The sequence below is a fragment of the Esox lucius genome, chromosome 3 (assembly GCF_011004845.1).
Source record: "Esox lucius isolate fEsoLuc1 chromosome 3, fEsoLuc1.pri, whole genome shotgun sequence".
In the NCBI taxonomy this organism is placed as follows: domain Eukaryota; kingdom Metazoa; phylum Chordata; class Actinopteri; order Esociformes; family Esocidae; genus Esox; species Esox lucius.
The window spans coordinates 4,294,935-4,320,132 of record NC_047571.1 but is presented as its reverse complement, the minus strand read 5'-3'; the positions used below and the strand labels follow the sequence as shown (position 1 = coordinate 4,320,132).

The following is a 25,198-nucleotide window of genomic DNA, read 5'->3' as shown; positions in this document are numbered from 1 at the left end:
ATTACCCGGCCACTCTAGCTCATTACAAAGGTCAAATGCCACACCACATCCACAAACATTTGCTATTTCCCCATAATTAGTCTGCATTTGACTCAATCTGCAACCCCCCCTGGAATACAAACACATTTAGGTAATGTCTGATTGGCCTCATACAATGGCTTGAGCCAGACCCAGAACTCAAGTGTTTGAAACTGTGGTTTTGAAGTATGTGGCTTTGATATTTTGTTGATATAAAGAGAAGAGACAACTATTGACAGTTTTCACTGCAAATTATGTCACCACAAATGACTTTCAGCAATGGGAGATTAGGGGCAGTTTAAATTGGACAATGTACCATTGTGGTGATGCATCAGCAGTTTCCGTCTTGTTATCTCAGTCACAGACAGAAATAGCCAAGAATAATTACAAATGAGTGAAATGTAGGGTCTTTATTAAAATGTGTTTGTCAAATAGGGTTGTGACGTTGGGCCAAAATCACATCTCCCTTGGGGCCCCCAAAAGGTTAGAGCCGGGCTAACACACACAGAGAAACATTTTAGGAATCTCTATACTGGGAGAGACATTATTCCAATTCAAAATCTGTAACTCTAATCTAAGTACCCAAAAACCTTACTTTAACCCTAACTCTTAGCTATATTGCAAACCCAAAGTTTAATTGTAACTCTTATTTAAGCCCAACTGTACTCTTAACCTAAATTGAACCCCTATGCTGAAAATAGTATTTTTCCAATTTGATGAAATTACTGCACCAGAAAAATGTTTCCTTGTATGATTATCCTTGTGGGGATTTTTGTTTCCCACCAGTTCAGTAAAATGTGTACACACAGTAACACACACATACTAACAAACCCACAGTTCATCTCTTCCTGTCAGACGTTTGGTGTTTCCTGCCATGGTCACTTTGATCATCTCAACCCTTACCTTTCCCCCTGGCTTTGGACAGTTCATGGCTGGACAGGTTAGAAATTCAGCTTTTTTTTTATTATTTTTTTTAATTCTTATGCGTCTGATAACCCTGTTGTGTATGAAATGCCTTTTCAAAGTATTAGAACCAGGGATTGTCAATTTTCGAAAACAACTTTATTTCCTTGTCCTCTGGCCTCATTCCTCTCTAATATGGAAGAACCAGTCTTGTAACGACCTCACTTATTCTATCCTGTTAGATCAGTGAAGTTGCATATTACACCAATTAAAATTGAATGTTTAATCAGTATCACACACAAGTGAGTACACCCCTCACATTTTTGCAAATATTTGATTATATCTTTTCATGTGACAACACTGAAGAAATGACACTTTGCTACAATGTAAAGTAGTGAGTGTACAGCTTGTATAACAGTGTACATTTGCTGTCCCCTCAAAATAACAAAATAACGCACAGCCATTAATATCTAAACCGCTGGCAACAAAAGTGAGTACACCCCTATTTAGCCATTTCCGCTCCCCAGTGTCATGTGACTCATTAGTGTTACAAGTTCCCAGGTGTGAATGGGGAGCAGGTGTGTTAAATTTAGTGTTATCGCTCTCACACTCCCTCATACTGGTCACTGGAAGTTCAACATGGCACCTCTCTGAGGATCTGAAAAAAATTATTTTTGCTCTACATAAAGATGGCCTAGGCTTTAAGAAGATTGCCAAGACCCTGACACTGATTGACCAAAAATGTTGAGTGCACGTGCTCAGTGTCATATCCAGAGGTTGTCTTTGGGAAATAGACATATGAGTGCTGCCAGCATTACTGCACAGGTTTAAGGGGTGGTGGGTCAGCTTGTCAGTGCTCAGACCATACGCCGCACACTGCATCAAATTGGTATGTATGGCTGTCGTCCTAGAAGGAAGCCTCTTCTAAAGATGATACTCAAGAAAGATAATCAGACTAAGGACATGGATTACTGGAACCATGTCCTGTGGTCTGATGAGACCAAGATAAACTTATTTGGTTCAGATGGTGTCAAGTGTGTGTGTGGCGGCAACCAGGTGAGGAGTACAAAGACAAGTGTGTCTTGCCTACAGTCAAGCATGGTGGTGGGAGTGTCATGGTCCGGGGCTGCGTGAGTGCTGCCGGCACTGGGAAGCTACAGTTCATCGAGGGAACAATGAATGCCAACATGTATTGTGACATACTGAAAAGCATGATTCCCTCCCTTCAGAGACTGGGCCACAGAGCAGTATTCCAACATGATAATGACCTCAAACACACCTCCAAGATGACCACTGCCTTGCTAAAGAAGCTGAGGGTAAAGGTGATGGACTGGCCAAGCATGTCTCCAGATCTAAACCCTATTGAGCATCTGTGGAGCATCCTCTAATCGAAGGTGGAGGAGGGCAAGGTCTCTAACATCTAACAGCTCTGTGATGTAGTCATTCCAGTGGCAATCTGTGAAGCTCTGGTGAACTCCATGCCCAAGAGGGTTAAGGAAGTGCTGGAAAATAATGGTGGCCACACAAAATATTGACACTTTGGGCCCAATTTGGACATTTTCACTTAGGGGTGTAATCACTTTTGTTGCCAGCGACTTAGACATTAATGGCTGTGTTTTGAGTTATTTTGAAGGGACAGAAAATGTACACTGTTATACAAGCTGTACACTCAATACTTAACATTGTAGCAAAGTGTCATTTCTTCAGTGATGTTACATGAAATGATATAATCAAATATTTGCAGAAATGTGAGGGGTGTACTCACTTTTGTGAGATACTGTAAATGCCTGATTCTGATATCCCAACCCCAGTTATTGTTTCACCTTGTTTCCTCAGCTAACGCAGCATGAGTCCCTGGTGGCTTTGTTTGACAATCGGACATGGTGTCGCCAGGGCGTTGCCGAGGAGTTTGACTACATCAGCCACTCCCATGCCTGGAAACACCCCCAGATCAATGTCTTCATCACACTCATCCTCTTCATTGTCATGAAGGTTCGTTGGTGTTCATTTGAGAATGTTGTAGCGTGTTTTTGGACAGGTGAGTCTGGTATCATTGATTTGTCTGATTGTGTTGCTGTCAGAAAGACACCTTATTGTAAATGGTCATAGATTTCTTGACCACCCTTCTTTTGTGCCATTTATTAATTCATGTTTCTTGCTATTTTTCTCAATTTAGTTCTGGATGTCTGCTGTAGCTACCACTATGCCTGTACCGTGCGGGGCTTTTATGCCAGTTTTCCTCATCGGTAAGTCACTTACTATGTATGTGAATTTGGTTATTTGCCGCGCACACCAAAAACACAAAATCTGTGTGACATACGTGTGTGATGTGCAGGTGCGGCGTTTGGTCGTCTGGTCGGAGAGACCATGGCAGCCATGTTCCCTGATGGAATACATGCTGATGGCAGTGTTTATCCAATAGTGCCCGGGGGCTACGCTGTAGTGGGTGAGTACATCACCAGTTGCGTTAAAATCTTTTTATTAATTTTTTTACTTCATGCCTCCACTGCGGCTGTATGCCCCCACTTACACTGAAACCAAACCTGGTACTTCACCATTGGTTGTATTTTGGGGTCGTTTGGTTCCTTGATGTTTTTTTCACCTTCAAGGGCCTATTACGACTCTTTCATATCTACGTGTTTCCACCTTATTGTCTCTCTCCACTCACTGATGGGATTGATACTGTTTGCAGGGGTGACGGAGAAGCATTTTCATCAGTTATTCCAGTTTATTAAATGTGACTGAGGTAAATAGATCAGTGAAGCTGATTTGTTTTGTCAAAATATAAAGTGAAATCGTTTTCTGGTCCTCATTGATTTGATTGGTGAGAGGAATATGAGGGACATGACCTTGACAAATTCATTTTTGTTTTTGGACATAAAGGAATATGTTTATCTTAGAGATCACATATTTTATTTGTTTAGGTGTGAAGAAAACAAATACCTTTACAGTGATCTTGAAAACCGGTAAATCTGTAGATGGAAACCCTTTTCATGTAATGACTGAAATGGGAATACAACTGCAAGGGCACTGTATTTTGACTGCTACTCTAAGTCCCCCTATATGAGATTCCTTAAATGTAAATGTGTGAGTAATGTATTATATATACAGTGGGGAGAACAAGTATTTGATACACTGACGATTTTGCAGGTTTTCCCACTTACAAAGCATGTAGAAGTCTGTAATTTTTAAAATCCAGAAAATCACATTGTATGATTTTTAAGTAATTAATTAGCATTTTATTGCCTGACATAAGTATTTGATACATCAGAAAAGCAGAACTTAAAATTTGGTACAGAAACCTGTGTTTGCAATTACAGAGCACATACGTTTCCTGTAGTTATTGACCAGGTTTGCACACACTGCAGCAGGGATTTTGACCCACTCCTCCATACAGACCTTCTCCAGATCCTTCAGGTTTCGGGTCTGTCGCTAGGCAAGCTCCCTGCAAAGATTTTCTATTGGGTTCAGGTCTGGAGACTGGCTAGTCCACTCCAGGACCTTGAGATGCTTCTTACGGAGCCACTCCTTAGTTGCCCTGGCTGTGTGTTTCGGGTCGTTGTCATGCTGGAAGACCCAGCCACGACCCATCTTCAATGCTCTTACAGAGGAAAGGAGGTTGTTGGCCAAGATCTAACGATACATGACCCCATCCATCCTCCCCTCAATACGGTGCAGTCGTCCTGTCCCCTTTGCAGAAAAGCATCCCCAAAGAATTGGGGTAGTAGTGATCCTTCTTCTTCCTCCAAACACGGCGTGTGGAGTTTAGACCAAAAAGCTCAATTTTTGTCTCATCAGACCACATGACCTTCTCCCATTCCTCCTCTGGATTATCCAGATGGTCATTGGCAAACTTCAGAAAGGGCTGGACATGCGTTGGCTTGAGCAGGGGGACCTTACGTGTGCTGCAGGATTTTAATCCATGACGGCATAGTGTGTTACTAATGGTTTTCTTGGAGACTGTGGTCCCAGCTCTCTTCAGGTCATTGACCAGCTGATCCGTCACCTTCCTCATGATCATTGATGCCCCACGAGGTGAGATCTTGCATGGAGCCCCAGACCGAGGGAGATTGACCGCTATCTTGAACTTCTTCCATTTTCTAATAATTGCGCCAACAGTTGTTGCCTTCGCACCAAGCTGCTTGCCTATTGTCCTGTAGCCCATCCCAGCCTTGTGCAGGTCTACAATTTTATCCCTGATGTCCTTACACAGCTCTCTGGTCTTGGCCATTGTGGAGAGGTTGGAGTCTGTTTGATTGAGTGTGTGGACAGGTGTCTTTTATACAGGTAACAAGTTCAAACATGTGCAGTTAATATAGGCAATGAGTGGAGAACAGGAGGGCTTCTTAAAGAAAAATGAACAGGTCTGTGAGAGGCGGAATTCTTACTGGTTGGTAGGTGAACAAATACTAATGTCATGCAATAAAATGCTAATTAATTATAAAAAAAATCATACAATGTGATTTTCTGGATTTTTGGTAGACTAGGTAGGTAGACTTCTACGCCTGCCACTGTAGAAGTCTACCTATGATACAAATTACAGACCTTTACACTCTTTGTAAGTAGAAAAACATGCAAAATCGGCAGTGTATCAAATACTTGTTCTCCCCACTGTACATTATATGTAAGGCAATGTGTATGGTAATAAATTACTTACACCAATATTGTATATTGTTTAATGTCTGTGCAGCAATAGGACTATAAGTTCCTGCTGTGAAATGCCTAGCCAGTAAGCCAAGTGTAGTTGTTTCTTTTGTTTTGCAAGGGTACTTTTGTGGAGTGATGTTAATGGTGCGTTGTGGGTAAGTGTTGTTAAATTGTTCTAAGGTTATCTGATTTGAGTGCAGTTTTGATACTCTTACTGTACAGTATGGTACTGTATTCTTTGTGGGGGAATTACAGTACCAAAAATGTGTGTACTGTATTTTTCTAGAATGCACAGTTATTTACAGTATGCTGAAGTAAAATGTTTCAACCTTTCTAGTTAATGTATTTTTACTGCTGATAATACCTAGAAGTCCTGTTACAGTGGAAATGTTACAGATGCCTGCTCAACCTGGCTTCCTTACTGTAGCTTAAGAATTCAGATCGGAGTGAGATTTACCAACATAAGGCTCACAGAGGAGAGAGTTGTCCCTAGCAACAGACTAACATAGTTACATGAAACATAGAGACATTTTGTAATCTCAAGCTGTAACTGTTTAAGAAAATAACTCCGTGGGTGGATTATTTTGGTTTTACTGGTTGAAAGGTTTTCAGTTGCTAGAATGAAAATAGGAAATCCAATAGGAAACACTCAGTTGATGACAATATATCCCCCTCAGCTTTGAAAGAATGTATGCGTCAATTACAGTTTTCATGTCCCGTCCAAATCTGACAATTGACATAAAGCATTACTGCAACAATAAATTATGTTCCATATTTGCATCTCTGTGAGGTATGTATCAGCCTCTAAATATAACACAGGCTTTGTTGCTATGGCTTTTTCTTAATTTCATAATTCTCACCTTTTATCGGTTCCTTATCTAAACCCATTGAAGAAGAACTTCCCATTGGACATGACCTCTGACCTTTTCATCCAATGGGCTTTGGGAAAGAAAGAGTTAGCGATTATGCAATTAAGAAAAGGCCTACAGTTTCTCCTAGCCAGAAAGACGGTTCTGAGGGAATTTTAGATACTCAGGAACACAAACATGTATTCCTTATAAAATCTTTACAAGATGTGCAGCACTCAATCACATCACATATTTTGTGTTTACTTTACCCCATTGTTCACCACAATATCATGTTATCCAATTTGTGATTAAGGCACTGCTTTATCACAACAACTCCTGGTGGACATGGGACAGTCGATGTTGAGATTTTTGTGCTATTCAGTGCCATTGCAGTTCTTATCACTCTGCTTGCTCTACCAGGAAGTCTATACCAGAATCCTTACGGACCGGAGGGAATGCACTCTCCAGTCTTCTACCCTGATTATGCTCACTGGTGCCCAAGCCACCGGAAGGAGTTGCTAGAGAGTGACAAGACAAGTCAACCATATTAAATCACTAACCCCCCAACCCAAACAATGCTGGCCAATTGCGCCACACTTCATGGGAACCCTGGGCTTATACCTAACTTCTCATTAGCCTTATAAAAATACTTAGTTTCTATATGTGTTAATGACATATAATCCCGTCAATAAGTTAGGATGCTGTGTACAATGCAAAATACGAATGCAATGATATTCAAATAATTTATCCCTACAGAATATGTACAAATGTTGAAACTGAGTAATGTTATTGTCTTTGGAAAAATACATGCCCATTTTGAAATTGATGCCAGTAACATGTTTCAAAAAGGTTTGGACAGGGGTATGTTTACCATTGTGTTGCATCACCTCTTCTTCTAAAAAATACTCTGTAAGAATCTGGGAACTGAGGGACCAATTGCTGTAGTTTTGATAATGAAGTGTATTCCCATTCTTGCTTGCTATAGGATTTCAGCTGCTCAACAGTTTGTGGTCTCTTTTGTCATATTTGTTTTGTCATATTTTTTGACAGCTTGCAGGCCATTTTATCCCCTGAACTCTTTTACTACGGTGCCATGCGGTTGTAAAATGTACTGAATGTGGTTCAGGATTGTCTTACTGAAAAAAGCAAGGGATTCCCTGAAAAACACTTTGTCTGGATGGCAGCATATGTTGCTTCAAAACCCACAGATGTACAAGTTACCCATGCCATGTGCACAGAGAAGGTGGTGGGGGTTCTTGAACATGTTTATATATGGTTTCTTCTTTGGATGGTAGAGTTTTAACCTTTTCACGCATGAGTTTCAAATATGCCTTAACGGCACCCCGGCCAGCGTGAGTTTTTTTGTGCGTGAGTTCAGTACTCACTCAGAGTTCCAGAATTTGATTATGACGTCACAATACATTTAATCTGCAGCTTGCCAAAAACACCATGCTGCTTACTAGTTATGCATCTATTTATTTATTTTTCAATAATATTAGCAAACCTATACCGGTAGTAACTGTTAAAAATGTGTATTGAATAATTATTGACCAATCTTAAAATTGCTGTCCTTTTTCTAAAGACACGCTTCACTTGTTGTATCAATAAGACATGCGCTATCTATCAGGCAATAGGTGATGTATAAATCATTTAGTTAGGTAAATATTCAGAAGTTCAAAAAAAAAGAACAAAAAATGTATTTTAAGATTACGTTTAGCTTTTCTTTTCAACAAAAGTAATTCTATAATAGTTTTAGTTTGCTACTAGATCTGCTAATTAAGCTAGTGTGTGTGAACCCTACCAAAACAAACTGACTGGATTAATCCCACGTTAGCTACATGCATTGAGTGCCATTCAGACGGTTGACATGAACAGTCACCTTGCAAGGAACACTACATATATTGCATTGCAAGCTTCTCTCATTGACTCAAATTCAAAGAGCTGGTTGATGTGTAACTGTAGCTAGCTAGCAAACATCAGCTAAAGTGTGACCTGTAATTCAGTGCAGAGAAAATGAAGATTGGTGATGGTTCTAAATGTGTCTTATTGTATTGAGTTGTAGGAGTAAAAAATAAAATTCTAACATATCCTTTGTTTGAATTAGTTACTGAAAGTTAGCCACCAACAACAGACTCCCTCAGATTTCCAAACATGAACTGTAGTTATATCTGCATGATGTGTCAATGCTGATCACTGGATCAAAGTATTGTGAGGCAAACGGCGGTGGGCGGTGTTGCCAACTCCTCAGTAAGGAAAGTCGCTATTGGCTGTCCTAAAAGTCGCTAGAAGTCGCTAAATGACGTCATCGCCTAATTTGCATAATTTCCCTTTAGCATCACGAATGGATTTTTTTACATACAAAACTCTCGTTGGGAAAATGAATATTCATGCGTATTTACAAATGTTGTCCATGTATAAGAAATAATCACCTGAGCAAAAAAACAAAGAACAAATTAAAAAAATGGGCACTATTTAAGTCAAAATCAAAACAAATCAACAAAGAACATTTACATTTTACATTATGGGCAGGAAAAGCTAGCGGGGGCTTCCCGCATGCGAATGCGCAATTCATTTTCAGTCTGGATGCGGAGGAGTTAACACTCCTGCTCTGACTGCAGTTCGGAGGAACTGCTTTGCGAGGACTGTGAGTGCTTTCAGATGGGGGAGGGGCCCATGGCGGCACCCACTGCTCGTTGAGAAGAGTAAGAACAAGTCTCCAATAACACCACAAAAAGTCACTAGATTTGTCGCTATCAGGAAATAAAGTTATAAACACTGTTTGAGTTAAATGTGAGTAAATAAAAGCGCGGTCTGACCAGCCATTGTTACGTCACTCGTACCTAGGTTCTAATGGTGCGTTCTAAACAATACGTTCTAATCACACCGGTGTGATCGTACGCTTCAGGGACCACTCAAGACTGATCACACCGGTGTGATCGTACGCTTCAGGGACCACTCTAGCCTGATAACACCGGTGTGATCGTACACTTCAGGGACCACTCTAGCCTGATAACACCGGTGTGATCGTACACTTCAGGGACCACTCTAGCCTGATAACACCGGTGTGATCGTATGCTTCAGGGACCACTCTAGCCTGATAACACCGGCGTACACGTCAAAGGTTTTTAACTTGAATTTGTGTATGCAGTAATGTACTGTGTTTACAAATAATGGTTTTCGGAAGTATTCCTGAGGCCATGCAGTGATTTCCACCACAGAAGTTCCAGTTTCAAGTTTATTTGTCAAAGAATTGCGTCTGTTTTTAATGCATTGCCGTCTGAGGGCCCGAAGATCACGGACATCCAATAATGGTTCTCGGCCTTGTCCCTTGCATACAGAGAATTTTCGGGATTCTCTGAATCTTTTAATGATATTATGTACCTTAGAGGATGAGATCCCCAAACTCTTTGCAATTTTACATTGAGAAATGTTATTCTTAAATTGCTGCACTATTTGCCCACTCAGTCTTTCACAAAATGGTGAACCCCTCCACATCCTCACTTCTGACAGACCCATCCTCTCTGTAATGATCTTTTAATACCCAATCATGTTACTCACCTGTTACCAATTGACCTAATTAGTTGTGTGATGTTCCACCAGGTTTAGTGTTTTAGCAGTACACAACTTTTCCAGTCTTTTGTTGCTCTGTCCCAACTTTTTTGAAACTTGTTGCTGACATCAAATTCAAAGTGGGCAGATATTTTTCAAGAAACAATGAAATGTGTCACTATCAACTTTTGATGTGTTATTTTTATACTATTTTCTATTGAATATAGGATTTAATTGCATTCTGTTTTTATTTACATTTTACACAACTTCCCAACCTTTTTGGAAACAGGGTTGTAAATATTTCAATGGATGAAAGCCTTTAACAGGGCTTCACTTGTATTCTGTTAATTTATTGTGTATGAAACCTGCATTTAGACATTGATGTTCTATTTTACAGAAAGTCACACATATACAGGTGCTGGTCATAACATTTTTATATCATCAAAAAGTTGATTTATTTCAGTAATTCCATTCAAAATGTGAAACTTGTATAATGTATACAATAATTCCACACAGACTGATATATTTCAAGTGTTTATTTCTTTTAATTTTGATGATTATAACTGACAACTAATGAAAACCCCAAATTCAGTATCTCAGAAAATTTGAATATTGTGAAAAGGTTCAATATTGAAGACACCTGGTGCCACACTCTAATCAGCTAATTAACCCAAAACACCTGCAAAGGCCTTTAAATGGTCTTTCAGTCAAGTTCTGTAGGCAACACAATCAAGGGGAAGACTGCTGACTTGACAGCTGTCCAAAAGACGACCTGTGTCCAAGCACATGAATAGAGAGGCGAAGGGAAGTAAAAGATGTGGTAGAAAAAAGTGTACAAGCAATAGGGATAACCGCACCCTGGACAGGATTGTGAAACAAAACCCATTCAAAAATGTGGGGGAGATTCACAAAGAGTGGACTGCAGCTGTAGTCAGTGATTCAAGAACCACCACACTCAGACATAGGCAAGACATGGGTTTCAGCTGTCGCATTCCTTGTGTCAAGCCACTCTTGAACAAGACACAGCGTCAGAAGCGTCTCGCCTGGGCTAATGACAAAAAGGACTGGACTGCTGCTGAGTTATGTTCTCTGATGAAAGTACATTTAGCATTTCCTTTGGAAATCAAGGTCCCAGAGTCTGGAGGAAGAGAGGAGAGGCACAAAATCCACATTGCTTGAAGTCCAGTGTAAAGTTTCCACAGTCTGTGATGGTTTGGGGTGCCATGTCATCTGCTGGTGTTGGTCCACTGTGTTTTCTGAAGTCCAAGGTCAATGCAGCTGTCTACCAGGAAGCTTTAGAGCACTTCTTGCTTCCTGCTGCTGACCAACTTTATGGAGATGCAGATTTCATTTTCCAACAGGACACACAGTGCCAAAGCTACCAGTACCTGGTTTAAGCACCATGGTATCCCTGTTCTTAATTGGCCAGCAAACTCGCCTGATCTTAACTCTATAGAAAATCTATGGGGTATTGTGAAGAGGAAGATGCGATACGCCAGACCCAACAATACAGAAGAGCTGAAGGCCACTATCAGAGCAACCTGGGCTCTCATAACACCTGAGCAGTGCCACAGACTGATCGACTCCATGCCACACCGCATTGCTGCAGTAATTCAGGCAAAAGGAGCCCCAACTAAGTTTTGAGTGCTGTACATGCTCATACTTTTCATATTCATACTTTTCAGTTTTCATTTTTTTTTATTGGTCTTAAGTAATATTCAAATTTTCAGAGATACGGAATATAATCATCACAATTAAAAGACATAAACATTTGAAATATATCAGTCTGTGTGTAATGAATGAATATAATATACAGGTTTCACTTTTTGAATGGAATTTCTGAAATAAATCAACTTTTTGATGATATTCTAATTTTATGACCAGCACCTGTATACATTAACTTTTAATTAATTAATTAATTTGAGACATTAAAGATTGTACTGTAGATATGCTTTTCAATATCCAAATGACCAAAGGAATGTGCATTAGAATTATGTCTTTCTGTGGCATTCAACTTCGCTTTTCTAGCTTAAATCATTGCCATCTTATCTTATCTTATCAATATAATTTGCTGTGATGTATTGCAAATTGTCAATAAAATAAAATCATTAAAATGTATTCAAGGAAGATCTGACAAACTTCATGAAATAAGGTGCCCAACATTGGGTGGTTTCGTTTAAGACAGTTGCTGCCCCATTTATGTTGAAAATGATGAGGAATTATTGAAGGGGAATTTTGACCATGTGCACTTCAAAAAACAAAAATAAATTATGACATTTTGAAAGACAAATGCAGTGAACATTTTTATTTTCCAAGTTTTTGATGATAGTTCAACATGATTATATATTTAAAAGGAATGTCTGGAACTTCAGCCTGTTCAGATAGAATGGAACGTTTGGCACACTTCCCGGGTTGATCTGATTATAATTTCCCAATAACTGTTAATAAATAAGGGATGGACTCTAAACCATTTGATCAGCCAATTAGGTTACTGTATTAAACATCTTCTCAGTTGTTTCATTTAACCCAGGATTTTTAAGGGCCAAAAGAATGCTCTGTGATTTTCAATAATCAAACACTGCGACATTTCTGCAGTTACGTGGAGCTCTGGACCCAGCAGCAGCAGCCCTGCTCGTCACATGAGTAACAGGCAATCAGGTACAACCTGTGCCACCTGTGGGGATAATTCTATCTCTCCTGTCCCCTATGAAACAGGTGCCACTTCACAGTTTGAGGACGCCAACACTGTTCATCCAGATCAACCCTCCCTGTTAAAAGGAGCTACGGAGACAGGAGGAGAACCCTTGATCGAGGAAGATTGCAGCTCTCCCATGCCACTGGACTCGTTCCTCCTGCTGGTCTATTTTGCATAGCTCTGAGAGTGTAGTATAGCCTACATGCAACTGACTGTGTGGACAAGCTCCACTCCACTGCGTACGCATCCTGGGATTCCTTGTAATTATCTCAGTCACCCATTTTTCGGGTTTAAGAATACCCTTTGATTACACTGAAGTGAAACCTCAGTGAATTATTGTTATAGCCCTCTGTCTTTTTCTGTGGAGGACTTAATTATTTCCGTCTGTGAGAAACCTGTGTTAGTGTCATTCTTTAACAGTGTTGATTTCTGTGAAGAAAAGAAATCCTACACATACATATACAAGAAACCCAGACTCACAATTTTACTGTAATTTTACTGTCAGTCCCACTTTATTTGGTTATTTACTACAGTTGTTCCCCCAACTGTTTACATTGGTGGAGGATTTGGGCACAACAGGTGGACAAGCACTGGTTTCTTTAGTTGTTTTTCTTTTTTCTTTTGTTTACCCGCATATCATCAATATATTTTTTAACCCGTTTGGTTTCTCACCAGTTACAGTTCCGCTTTTTCCTTCTTGGAGGGTGACTGAGATCTAGTCCGTCTGTTGCCGACTGTGCACTTAAAATGAAACCTTCAAACTCAACTCAGGACCTCAAAACAAGTTCCACTAAATGTTTTCATTGCAACCCTGTAGTTAGGGACTTCTTTAGACCTGGGACACCAGGTGGGTGCAATTAATGATGAGGTAAAACAGAATCCCAGCAAGAATTAGTTGAGTACTACTTCCCTAGAACTACACCACAACGTTTCCCAAGGGACCACGGCCCATGCCCTGATGTGGAGGCTTAGTGTTCAAACTCTCGCCAACCGCAGGGGGTGACCAATGAATGGGCTGCACTACTGGCACTTCCCCTAACAAGACCGGCCCAAGCTACATACTATGACCTGAATCCCAGAGAGACCTGTGACTAAAACAAATCAAAGGCTTAAGTACTGGCTGATTATGACATCCTTACTAGAAATAAAGTACTCAAGTTCTGCAGGTACAACTACCAGCGAGAGGAGGTTGCATGCTCTCCACCAGATGGCAAGAAATTGGTTTAAGCCAGAAGCCAAACCAATACAAGATTGCTAGAATGCTTGGGGGGCAAATTCAATTGTGCGTAGTTACACACTGTGTGTAAACCATGCATGCAATATTTTCTAAAGACAGCTGGTTGTAACAGAACTCAGATGTGAGGACTCGAGTCACAAATTCCATGACTTTGTACTTGGCAAAAATCTGAAATGACTTAAGCTTGACTTAGACTTGGCAATCGTTGGCTTGAGTCTTGACTTCACTTACAGTACTTGGCTTGACATGTATATTTCTCTTTGTAATGTTGCAAATTTTTTTGGGGCATTCATATACAGTGGGGAGAACAAGTATTTGATACACTGCCGATTTTGCAGGTCTTCCCACTTACAAAGCATGTAGAAGTCTGTCATTTTTATCATAGGTACTCTTCAACTGTGAGTGATGGAATCTAAAACAAAACTCCAGAATATCACATTGTATAATTTTTAAGTTATTTGCATTTTATTGCATGACATAAGTATTTGATACATCAGAAAAGCAGAACTTAATATTTGGTACAGAAACCTTGGTTTGCAATTACAGATCATATGTTTCCTGTAGTTCCTGACCAGGTTCGCACACACTGCAGCAGGGATTTCAGCCCACTCCTCCATACAGACCTTCTCCAGTTCATTCAGGTTTCGGGGCTGTCGCTAGGCAATACGGACTTTCAGCTCCCTCCAAAGATTTTCTATTGTGTTCAGGTCTGGAGACTGGCTAGGCCACTCCAGGACCTTGAGATGCTTCTTACGGAGCCACTCCTTAGTTGCCCTGGCTGTGTGTTTCGGGTCGTTGTCATGCTGGAAGACCCAGCCACGACCCATCTTCAATGCTCTTACTGAGGGAAGGAGGTTGTTGGCCAAGATCTCGCGATACATGGCCCCATCCATCCTCCCCTCATTACGGTGCAGTCGTCCTGTCCCCTTTCAGAAAAGCATCCCCAAAGAATGATGTTTCCACCTCCATGCTTCACGATTGGGATGGTGTTCGTGGGGTTGTACTCATCCTTCTTCTTCCTCCAAACACAGCGAGTGGAGTTTAGACCAAAAAGCTAAATTTTTGTCTCATCAGACCACATGACCTTCTCCCATTCCTCCTCTGGATCATCCAGATGGTCATTGGCAAACTTCAGACGGGCCTGGACATGCGCTGGCTTGAGCAGGGGGATTTTGCGTGCACTGCAGGATTTTAATCCATGACGGCATAGTGTGTTCCTAATGGTTTTCTTTGAGACTGTGGTCCCAGCTCTCTTCAGGTCATTGACCAGGTCCTGCCGTGTAGTTCTGGGCTGATCCCTCACCTTCCTCATGATCATTTATCCCCCACGAGGTGAGATCTTGGATGGAGTCCCAGACCGAGGGTGATTGACCGTCATCTTGAACTTCTTCCATTTTCTAATAATTGCGCCAACAGTTGTTGCCTTCGCACCAAGCTGCTTGCCTATTGTCCTGTAGCCCATCCCAGCCTTGTGCAGGTCTACAATTTTATCCCTGATGTCCTTACACAGCTCTCTGGTCTTGGCCATTGTGGAGAGGTTGGAGTCTGTTTGATTGAGTGTGTGGACAGGTGTCTTTTATACAGGTAATGAGTTCAAACATGTGCAGTTAATACTGGTAATGAGTGGAGAACAGGCGGGCTTCTTAAAGAAAAACTAACAGGTCTGTGAGAACCGGAATTCTTACTGGTTGGTAGGTGATCAAATACTTATGTCGAGCAATAAAATGCTAATTAATTATTAAAAAAATCATACAATGTGATTTTCTGGATTTTTGTTTTAGAAGTGTAGATGATGATAGAAATTACAGACTCTACATGCTTTTATAAGTAGGAAAACCAGCAAAATCGGCAGTGTATCAAATACTTGTTCTCCCCACTGTATATACATGAATACCCCATTCAACATGCTCAATAAAAAAAGTATTTTCTATGTAAAGCACAGTACTATGAGTTTTCTGCTTTGGACCAAATTTATTTTTTTATCTTTTCCATAATTTGCCTGTGCTTTAATTTTTGTTTGTAATATTAAAAATGATGTTGGTGTCAAAACTGTGATGCACACTCTAGTGTAGCCTCAAGATATTGATAATAATTTGAAGCATGTTCTTCAGTGTAATGTATTGTAAGACTTAAAGTATAATGAAGATAATATGCAGTCGTACATGCAAACTATCACATAGTTGTTTGGCTCCTTTTTAAATCATAATGATAACAGAAATCACCCAAATGGCCCTGATCAAAAGTTTACATACTCTTGAATGTTTGGCCTTGTTAAAGACACACAAGGTGACACACACAGGTTAAAATGGCAATTACATGTGAATTTCCCACAACTGTGGCTTTTTAAATTGCAATTAGTGTCTGTGTATAAAGAGTCAATGAGTTTGTTAGCTCTCACGTGGATGCACTGAGCAGGCTAGATACTGAGCCATAAAAGAACTGTCAAAAGACCTGGGTAACAAGGTAATGGAACTTTATAAAGATGGAAAAGGATATAAAAAGATATCAAAAGCCTTGCAAATGCCAGTCAGTACTGTTCAATCAGTACTGTTCAATTCAGGGATATCTTGATAAAAAGCCAAGGTCAGGTAGACCAAGAAGGATTTCAGCCAAAACTGCCAGAAGAATTGTTCAGGATACAAAGAAAAACCCACAGGTAACCTTAAGGAGAAATACAGGCTGCTCTTGAAAAAGACAGTGTGGTTGTTTCAAGAAGCACAATACAACGATACTTAAACAAAAATCAGCTGCATGGTCGAGTTGCCAGAAAGAAGCCTTTACTGCGCCAATGCCACAAAAAAAACAGATTAGAATATGCCCGACAGCACCTTGACACGCTTCACAGCTTCTGGCACACTGTAATTTGGCGTGACGGGACCAAAACTGAGCTTTATGGTCACATCCATAAGCGCTATGTTTGGAGAGGGGTCAACAAGGTCTATAGTGAACAGAATACCATCCCCACTGTGAAGCATGGTGGTGGCTCACTGGTGTTTTGCGGGTGTACGAGCTCTAAAGGCACAGGGAATCTTGTGAAAATGGATGGCAAGATGAATGCAGCATGTTATCAGAAAATACTGGCAGACAATTTGCATTCTTCTGCATGAAAGCTGTGCATGGGACGCTCTTGGACATTCCAGCACGACATTGACCCTAAGCACAAGGCCAAGATGACCCTCCAGTGGTCAGCAGAAAAACGGTGAAGGTTCTGGACTGGCCATCACAGTCTCCTGACCTTAAAATCATCGAGCCACTCTGGGGAGATCTCAAACGTGCAGTTCATGCAAGACGACCAAAGACTTTGCATGACCTGGAGGCATTTTGCCAAGACGAATGGGCAGCTATACCACCTGCAAGAATTCAGGGCCTCATAAACCACTATTACAAAAGACTGCATTCTGCCATGTTTGCTAAAGGGGGCAATACACAGAATTAAGAACTAATGGTATGCAGACTTTTGAACCAGAGTCAGTTTATTATTTTCTTTGTTGTCTTGTTTTATGATTGTGCCATTCTGTTATGACCTACAGTTCAATGTGAATCCCATAAGATATAAAAGATGTGTTTTGCCTGCTCACTCATGTGTTCTTTAAAAATGTTACATATATTACCACCTCTCCAAGGGTGTGCAAACTTTTGAGCACAACTGTATATTTGTAATTATTTTTTATATTATTTTTTACTTTGACATTATGGACTTTTTGTTTTGATCAGTGACAAACACACCTATTTAAATCCATTTTGATTTCATGTTGCAACAAAAAGTTGAAAAGTTCAAGGGGGTTGAATATACTGAAAACAAATGTTTCCAAAACTAAGCTTTGAGGAACACTAAAGAATACCTTAAATTTGTCAGAGAATGGACCATTCTTACATACAAAGTGATAACTTTCGTCATGATAGGATCTAAACCAAGAACACTTGCAAGGACCAATGTGGGTTTCCTATCTCTCCAAAAGATCAGATTAATGGTATCTAAAATTAAAAGCAAAAGGACAGACGCAGATCCTTCGTCTGATGACATTCCACCTTCACCAGTACAATGAAATTGTTACGATGTGGTCTAAAACTGGATTGGAGCATGTTCAGATAATGGGCCTCATTCACCAACCATTCTTAAGAAGAAATTCCCTCTTAAAACCCGCTTACACAGTTTCCATGAAGATTCTGACAAGATTCTGACATTCACTGTTTTCTTATTTGGGATTTCTTCTTAGGTAAGAACTGAATCTATGCACACTTATGCAGATTTGAGTGCTAACGTGTTTATGCCAAATAATAAGTTGTTGCGTTTTCTACAAGTTTTCTACAATTTCGTCAATTTCGTCAACCTTAGATAATTCTTTCACGCATTAACACAATTTTGCTACAATCGATAAATGACTTTTTTGTCAAGTGAAAAGACGAGAGAATCGTGGAAACTCTTGTTGTTGTGGTCTATATTACCCCAAAAAGCATGCACGGGTGCATATTTCTAAAATCCACTAGAAACAGCAGACCATCCGGGAACTTTTGGCATACTCCAGTATTTTCAGCGTACTATGGTTTGGGACATACTAATGTTCTCGCATACTAATGTGGCATACTGTATAGTATGCAGGTATGAGATTTGAGAGTCAGTCTGTGTGTGTGATATGTGTGTGCAGAATTATGCATTTTTATGGGGATTTGGGGGCGCTTATCAATGCTAATTAGGAACAACTGGCACACGCTTTCAATTTATGAGGACAATGGGATTCATCTCAGAATATCTGAATTTTGGAAAAGTATACCAATTTCAGGGAGTCACTTCACTTGTGGACTGCTGTGTTTTAGTTAACTTTGCAATTGTAGATTGTTTTTGTTCTCTTCAGTCAACCAGGTTGCAAAAGTAAGCTGATCGATACATTTCTGGCTAGTGTAAAAACATATTTTATTAGTAAGAAAAACTGTATCATTGGTGTTATTGTCCAAGGTATGACTGTAGCAATACGTAGGTGCCGACACGTGGGACAGAACCCCATTGAGCCAAATACGGTTTTGAAATATTCTCCATGTGAAAATTGCAGTGGCCCAAAATAAAATATTATCAGCCATGACTACGAGGTCAGTTAAGAATTCTGGAAACGCTTTGAGGAACAATATATTAGCTATTAAGTAGCCTGAAAGGCTTTCATGACTCAAAAGACAGATACCCAGTCATCTGTTTGAGTATACATAATTTTTTTGGTTTGTACATAGTAGCCTACCCAAGTTGAGTGGCCTCATTTAGGGGAGTAAATTCATAATCTAATCACATCCAATTCATGATCAGTGATCAAGTTATTGAATGAAATTGTCTTTAATGTTAAAAACCGTACATTAAGTAGTTCCATTTTGAGTTGCCAGGAATTATTAGTCTTTTTGTCCTTGACCGAAATGAGGGCTTTACTCTAGCAAGATTGCTATTGTGAACACTACCTTGTTTTATTTTGCTCAAGGTATACAGTATCTAGTCGCAGTCTCGGGGGAGAACATTTGGCTGACTGTCTTAACTCTTTTCATGGGTGACTTTTTTATCTCTTGTAACAGGCAGAACTCTGTTTTATGCAATTGGCGATTGCGTTGTGTGAGTCTGTGGTAGATCTCATCACTACCCTTAACTGGGGGGGGGGGGGCAAGAGACAATTACTTGATGGCAACACTTATTTCAAGATAGTTTACACACTGAAGCCATTGTCTGCTTTTTAACCTCTCTGTTTCATCCTAACATTATTGGTGCCGACGTCGATAACACTATGCCTATGCTTTCTATAGTTGCCAGTTTTAGACTTCGCTAGCACCAACCTCAGACTAGCTTGTACATCGGTAGCCCAGCCCACTGGTAAACAGTGTATGATTGCTGGCTGATTCTTCTATCTAATATTGCTGGTAATAGAGTTGCAGATGGCTAGGGTTTTCCATTTTTCAGGACTGCCTGTTGGAACTGTCTGTAGAAACTCCACACAAGCCGACTTAGTCGCTGATTCTGACTCCAATCGCGATTTCAGTCAGCTCAATGAGCAAACCAAGCATTTCTTTGTAGTAACCATGAGAAAGTTGTCCAGCTGCCAGGACTTTCCAAGGAAGTTAAAACTACTAATACCATTTCTGCCTGTTGGCACTGATGCTATTTTGTCCTTTTCTACACTGAAATCACCCTTGCCTGGCTTTGCTATTTTCACTAGAAGGCGATAGTTTTGTCTTTCTCTGTGGATCACAAGAATAAATACATGTTTACACATACAGTTTAGGCACAATGATTAAGAAATTTCACAAAACAGACAAAACAAAATTATCACAGATAACACAAGAAATAAAAATGACTATTGTAGCTGGAAATGGCTGATTTTAATGGATCAAATGGCTGATTTTTTATAAATCCACATAGACGTACAGCAGCCCATTATCAGCAACCATATCTCCTGTGTTCCAATGGCATGTTATTCATGCTAATCCAAGTTTAACATTTTAAAAGGCAAATTGATCATTAGAAAACTCTTTTGCACTTATGTTAGCTCAACAGAAAACTGGCCTTCCTTAGTCTAGTTGAGTGTCTGAAGCGTCTGCAATTTGGGGTTTGATTACAGGCTCAAAATGGCCAGAAACAAAGAACTTACTTCTGAAACTCATCAGTCTATTTTTGTTCTGAGAAATGAAGGCTATTTCATGTGAGAAATTGCCAAGAAACTGAAAATCTCATGCAATACGGTGTACTATTCCTTTCACAGAACAGCGCAAGCTGTCTCAAACCAGAATAGAATGAGGAGTGGGAGGCCCCAGTGTCCAACTGAGCAAGAGGACATATACATTAGACTGTCTACTTTGAGAAGCAGAAGCCTGGCATGTCCTCAACTGGCAGGTTCATTAAATTCTAGTACCCGCAAAACACCAGTCTCAGCGTCAACAGTGAAGAGGCAACTCCAGGATGCTGGCCTTTTAAGCAGAGTTGCAAAGATGGTCAAAACAACACAGATGGGCAAAAAAAGATGGGCAAAACAACACAGACACTGGAAGGAGGAACATTGAAAAAAAGTGTTATGAACAGACGCACAGCTCTAAACTATGCAAGAACTATTTCAGGGAGAAACATTCAGCTGTTATTCTATCTATAATGAAGTGACCAGCACAGTCACCGGATCTCAACCCTATTAATCTGTTGTGGGAGCAGCTTGACCATATGTAAGAAGTGCCCATCAAGCCAATTTAGTTGTGGAAAGTGCTTCAGTGAGCATGGGGTGAAATCTCTACCTCAACAGATTACCTCAAAAAGGCTGTAATTACTGCAAATGGAGAATTCTTTGACGAAAGCAAAGTTTGAAGGACACAATTATTATTTCAATTAAATATCATTATTTTTTACATTAATTACTATATTTCCTATTCATTTTACTATGAGAATTAGATTTTCTTTAAAAACAAAGACATTTCTAAGTGACCCCAAACTTTTGAATGGTACACTACATGTCAAAAATCTTAGAACACCTACATTTTCAATTTCTATTTAAATTCACATTGTTTAACGTCTTAATGTACTATGTGAATAAAGCATATAACAAATGAACAATTTGAGACAAAAATAATGGAATTGTTTTATAATCAAAATGTAATCAAAATGTTCAACTCATAATAGTAGTCACCTTTTGCAGACATATCAGCCATACTCGTGACATTCTTTCTACAATGGAAATCAAATATTGTTCTGGAAGGTTCTTCCCAAAACTGTTGCAGAAGCCTCCCTTAATGTTTTGCACTTGTAGGTTGCTTTCGTTTCACCCTTCTACCCAGTATGTCCCAAACCAGCTCGGTGGGGTATTATTCTGGAGACTGTGCTGGCCATTCCATGATTTGAAGCCTACCGTCTTGTTATTTTCAACTAAGGTAGTTCTGACATAGCCTGGAAATATGTTTTGTGTCTTTTTTGCTGTAGAATGAATGCCTGACCAACTAGGGGTACACCCAAGGGTATTGTACAGCTCTGAACCAAAACGGCTGTGGTAGCCGTTTTGGTTCAGGGTGCCACTCTGTGCAAGTCGCGGACTCTGGATCCAGCAAAAGAGCCCCAGGCCATTGCGCTTCCTCCATCATGTTTAACAGTTGGTGTCACACTCTGCGGAACCATCCTTTAGCCTATTTCACAACGTTCCAGAATCTTGCATGAACTGATTTCACATTTTTATTAATCTGTCCATTAGACCTTACAGTCTTCTGTTGTCCACAGGCAGTGCTTTATGACACTTTTTCTTATTTTGCCATCTTAGCAATGGCTTTTTTACTGCCACTGAACCGGTCAAAACATATTTCCTGTGAGCCCAACCTGGTCTCAGAAGGATGACGTAGACTATTTTACGTACATTTTAGGCAGGGGATTTCGTAAGATGTATTACGTGCAGTAAAATCTTTTCAGGTCATTCACTGGACTGGAACTGCTTTTCAATTTAAATAAATACAGAAAAATGGGTGTGTTCTAAAATATTTGACTGTTAGTATGTTTATATAAAGTGGCAAGCCAAACATGTTTATAATTTAGAGTTATTCATTTAGAGTTATTATTTAATAAAAATAATTCCTAAATATTGTGAAAATCACTGTTTTCATAGGAAGCTGTATTTTGTAGGCTTAACACTTTGACCGTTCTTTGAAATATTTTATTTTGTTATTCCTTAACCCACAATGGTTCTACATAGAGGCACCTTGATGCAAAGGTGAAGCATTATTTTTAAGGGAGGGGTTTTGATTCCCTTACAGATGCTACTCAAGAGGGACCCCTATAAAAGCAGATGAAAGCACACAAATTGAGCAGTTAGAGAGTTGAAGTTATCTAGTACAAATAAACTTATTACCTAGAAATTGGGCCTTTCAAATGCATGACAATCCTATTACATTTAAAAATAAGACCCTTTCCCCCAATCTTCAAAAACATTGTATTCCCTTGTATTTATCATTGTCATCTTTGCTCTGTTCCTCCCTCCTCCTAGGTGCAGCAGCATTGTCAGGGGCGGTGACTCACACGGTATCGACGGCGGTCATTGTGTTTGAGCTGACAGGCCAGATCAGCCACATCCTCCCAGTGATGATCGCTGTGATCCTGGCCAATGCTGTAGCTCAGTCCCTTCAGCCCTCGCTTTATGACTCCATTATCAGGATCAAGAAACTACCCTACCTCCCTGAACTGGGCATGGGCCATCATGAGTATGTTTGGCTATACATCTTGTCTTTGCTCGGCTTATGCCATCCTTTTTTCCTGTTACTCTATTTAATCTTTGTTTTCTTAAAGGATTAATTCTCTATTTTACGAAATGCTCTTAGATTGTTCCTGAAAAAAACACACTTGTTCACAAGCCCCTACTATTGATTTTTAGTGGCTTATGAATGTTTTTAGTGTCTTATGAAAGAAAAACAAAAAAGTAACGCAATTACCGTTAGAGGTATGGAGACAAATGAAGTACTTCTTACATGTTTTAGTCTCTTTGACCGACTTTCTTTTCTTTACATTCATTTGTTGGACTAAGGTTGTCCAGCGTTCTAAGCAGCTACCTCCAGGGCACCTGTACAACTGCTGCATGGGTTTATATCCAGCCCAGAGCTCTTTCAGCAAAAACTCTCCCTTCTATCTTTGCTACTGTCTACCCATAAAAGCATAAATGCCTCTTTCCACCTTGCCTTTCTCCTATTTTCTCCTCTCCTTCTTCAGAAAGTATAATATACGCGTAGAAGACATCATGGTGAGAGATGTACGTTTCATCACACTATCCTCCTCCTACCGAGACCTCCAAGAAGTGCTGATGACTGGACAGCTCAAAACACTGGCCCTGGTAGAGTCCACAGGTGAGGGAATCTTGAGTGAGTGAGCAAGCGAGTGAGTTATTGAATGAGTTTATAAGGTAATGCATTAGTAAGGAAGTGAGTTTAGCAGCATAGACTTCTAAGGTCATTAAATAATTCCTGACCACCATGACACATTGTCATTCTCCCCTGCTTTCCATCTCCTCTCCTGTCTTCTTCACGTTTTCCAGCCATTTGTCTTCGAGTCCTGTTCAGCCTGTTCCTTAAAGTGCTTAATTTCTTCCCTGACTGTTCCTGCTTCCACTTTTCTGTCTTCTATCCCTTTTCCTTCACACCTCTTACTTCCTTTCTCTTTATTTCTCTCATCTCCCTCTCTTTCCTATTTTGTCTCTCTATCTCTCTTTCCTTATCCCCCCTTTTTTCTCTTTCCCCTTTCTCCTCTCTTTGTCTCTTTTCTGGTCTTTCCTTGTCTTTCCTCCTCCTCTCTCTCTCTCTGTCTCACTCTTCCAGACTCAATGATCCTATTGGGATCTATTGAGCGCTCCCAGCTTCAATCACTCCTCTCCCTACACCTGGGTCCAACGCGTCGGCTAGACCATCTCCGGAGACATGCCCAGGACAACGGCACTCACACACTGGGCAGCATGGGCACCATGGACAGTCCCCCTAGCCCGCCATGCACACACACACACTCCAACGCCTCAAATACCAATGCACGCCACGGGGTCCGCTTCCTGGTGAGTGTAGCGGAGGTGAGTTTGACTCACGCTCACGTAAGGAGCTAGTCCTGCCTGAGAACTGAAAATAATTTTGGATTAAGCCTTTCATCCACTTTCCCTCTCAGAATAACTGGCAAAATTATTATTATTTCTTTCATATTATTTGGCATAATAATAATATTAATTTCAGGCTTGGACAGAGGGGAATAAGGGCTTGTTGTGAAATATGAATACATGTGCCTTCAAGAACAACTTGCATTATTTCACCCAAATATGAATCTAGGTCAAACTATCACTTTAACTACTGGATTCCAGTAAATCCTCTGACTGGGGAAGTAGATAAAGGTAGGTTAGCCTACTGGTCAAACACATTAGGGCAGAAATTGAAGGGTTGCTGATTGTAATCCTGAGCTGGCAAGGTGAAAAATAAAGAAATCTGTCCTTGAGGAAGGCGTTCAAACCAAAATGCTCCAAGGTCAATGCTGAAAATTAGAAACTTGAAGTGTTCCTTTAAATTCACTGTGATCCTTGAGGACAATGGGGTAGATAATGGTTTTCATGGGAGTATATGAACGAAGTGTGCATTAAAGGTAGTTGTGTTTTTACCCTTATTTTACCAGTTAAGGTGACTGAGAATTCATTCTCATTTGCAGCCAATGACGGGAGCAATTAAGGTTACCTGCCTCATTCAGCGACAAAATTATTTTTACCAGCTCTGGAATTCAATGGCAACTTTTCTGTTACTGATCCGATGCTCTAACTACTAGGGCTGGTTTGGTAGATGATGTCTCCATACCTC

General features: G+C 40.2%; 1 protein-coding gene across 8 annotated transcripts in view; it reads left to right on the top strand.

The window, feature by feature from the left end:
• clcn2a (chloride channel, voltage-sensitive 2a) overlaps positions 1 to 25,198 on the top strand; it is a 99,873-nt gene that overhangs the window by 58,660 nt on the left and 16,015 nt on the right. For 5 of the 8 annotated variants that reach the window (XM_020045450.3, XM_020045444.3, XM_020045448.3 and 2 more), the window contains 7 exons: positions 856 to 958; positions 2,758 to 2,913; positions 3,098 to 3,167; positions 3,257 to 3,367; positions 22,873 to 23,086; positions 23,589 to 23,722; positions 24,191 to 24,432. In XM_020045450.3, coding sequence (XP_019901009.1) covers positions 856 to 958; positions 2,758 to 2,913; positions 3,098 to 3,167; positions 3,257 to 3,367; positions 22,873 to 23,086; positions 23,589 to 23,722; positions 24,191 to 24,432 — 1,030 coding nt within the window. The remainder of the gene's footprint in view (positions 1 to 855; positions 959 to 2,757; positions 2,914 to 3,097; positions 3,168 to 3,256; positions 3,368 to 22,872; positions 23,087 to 23,588; positions 23,723 to 24,190; positions 24,433 to 25,198) is intronic. The other 3 variants (XM_020045447.3, XM_020045446.3, XM_020045445.3) reach the window with 3 other exon arrangements.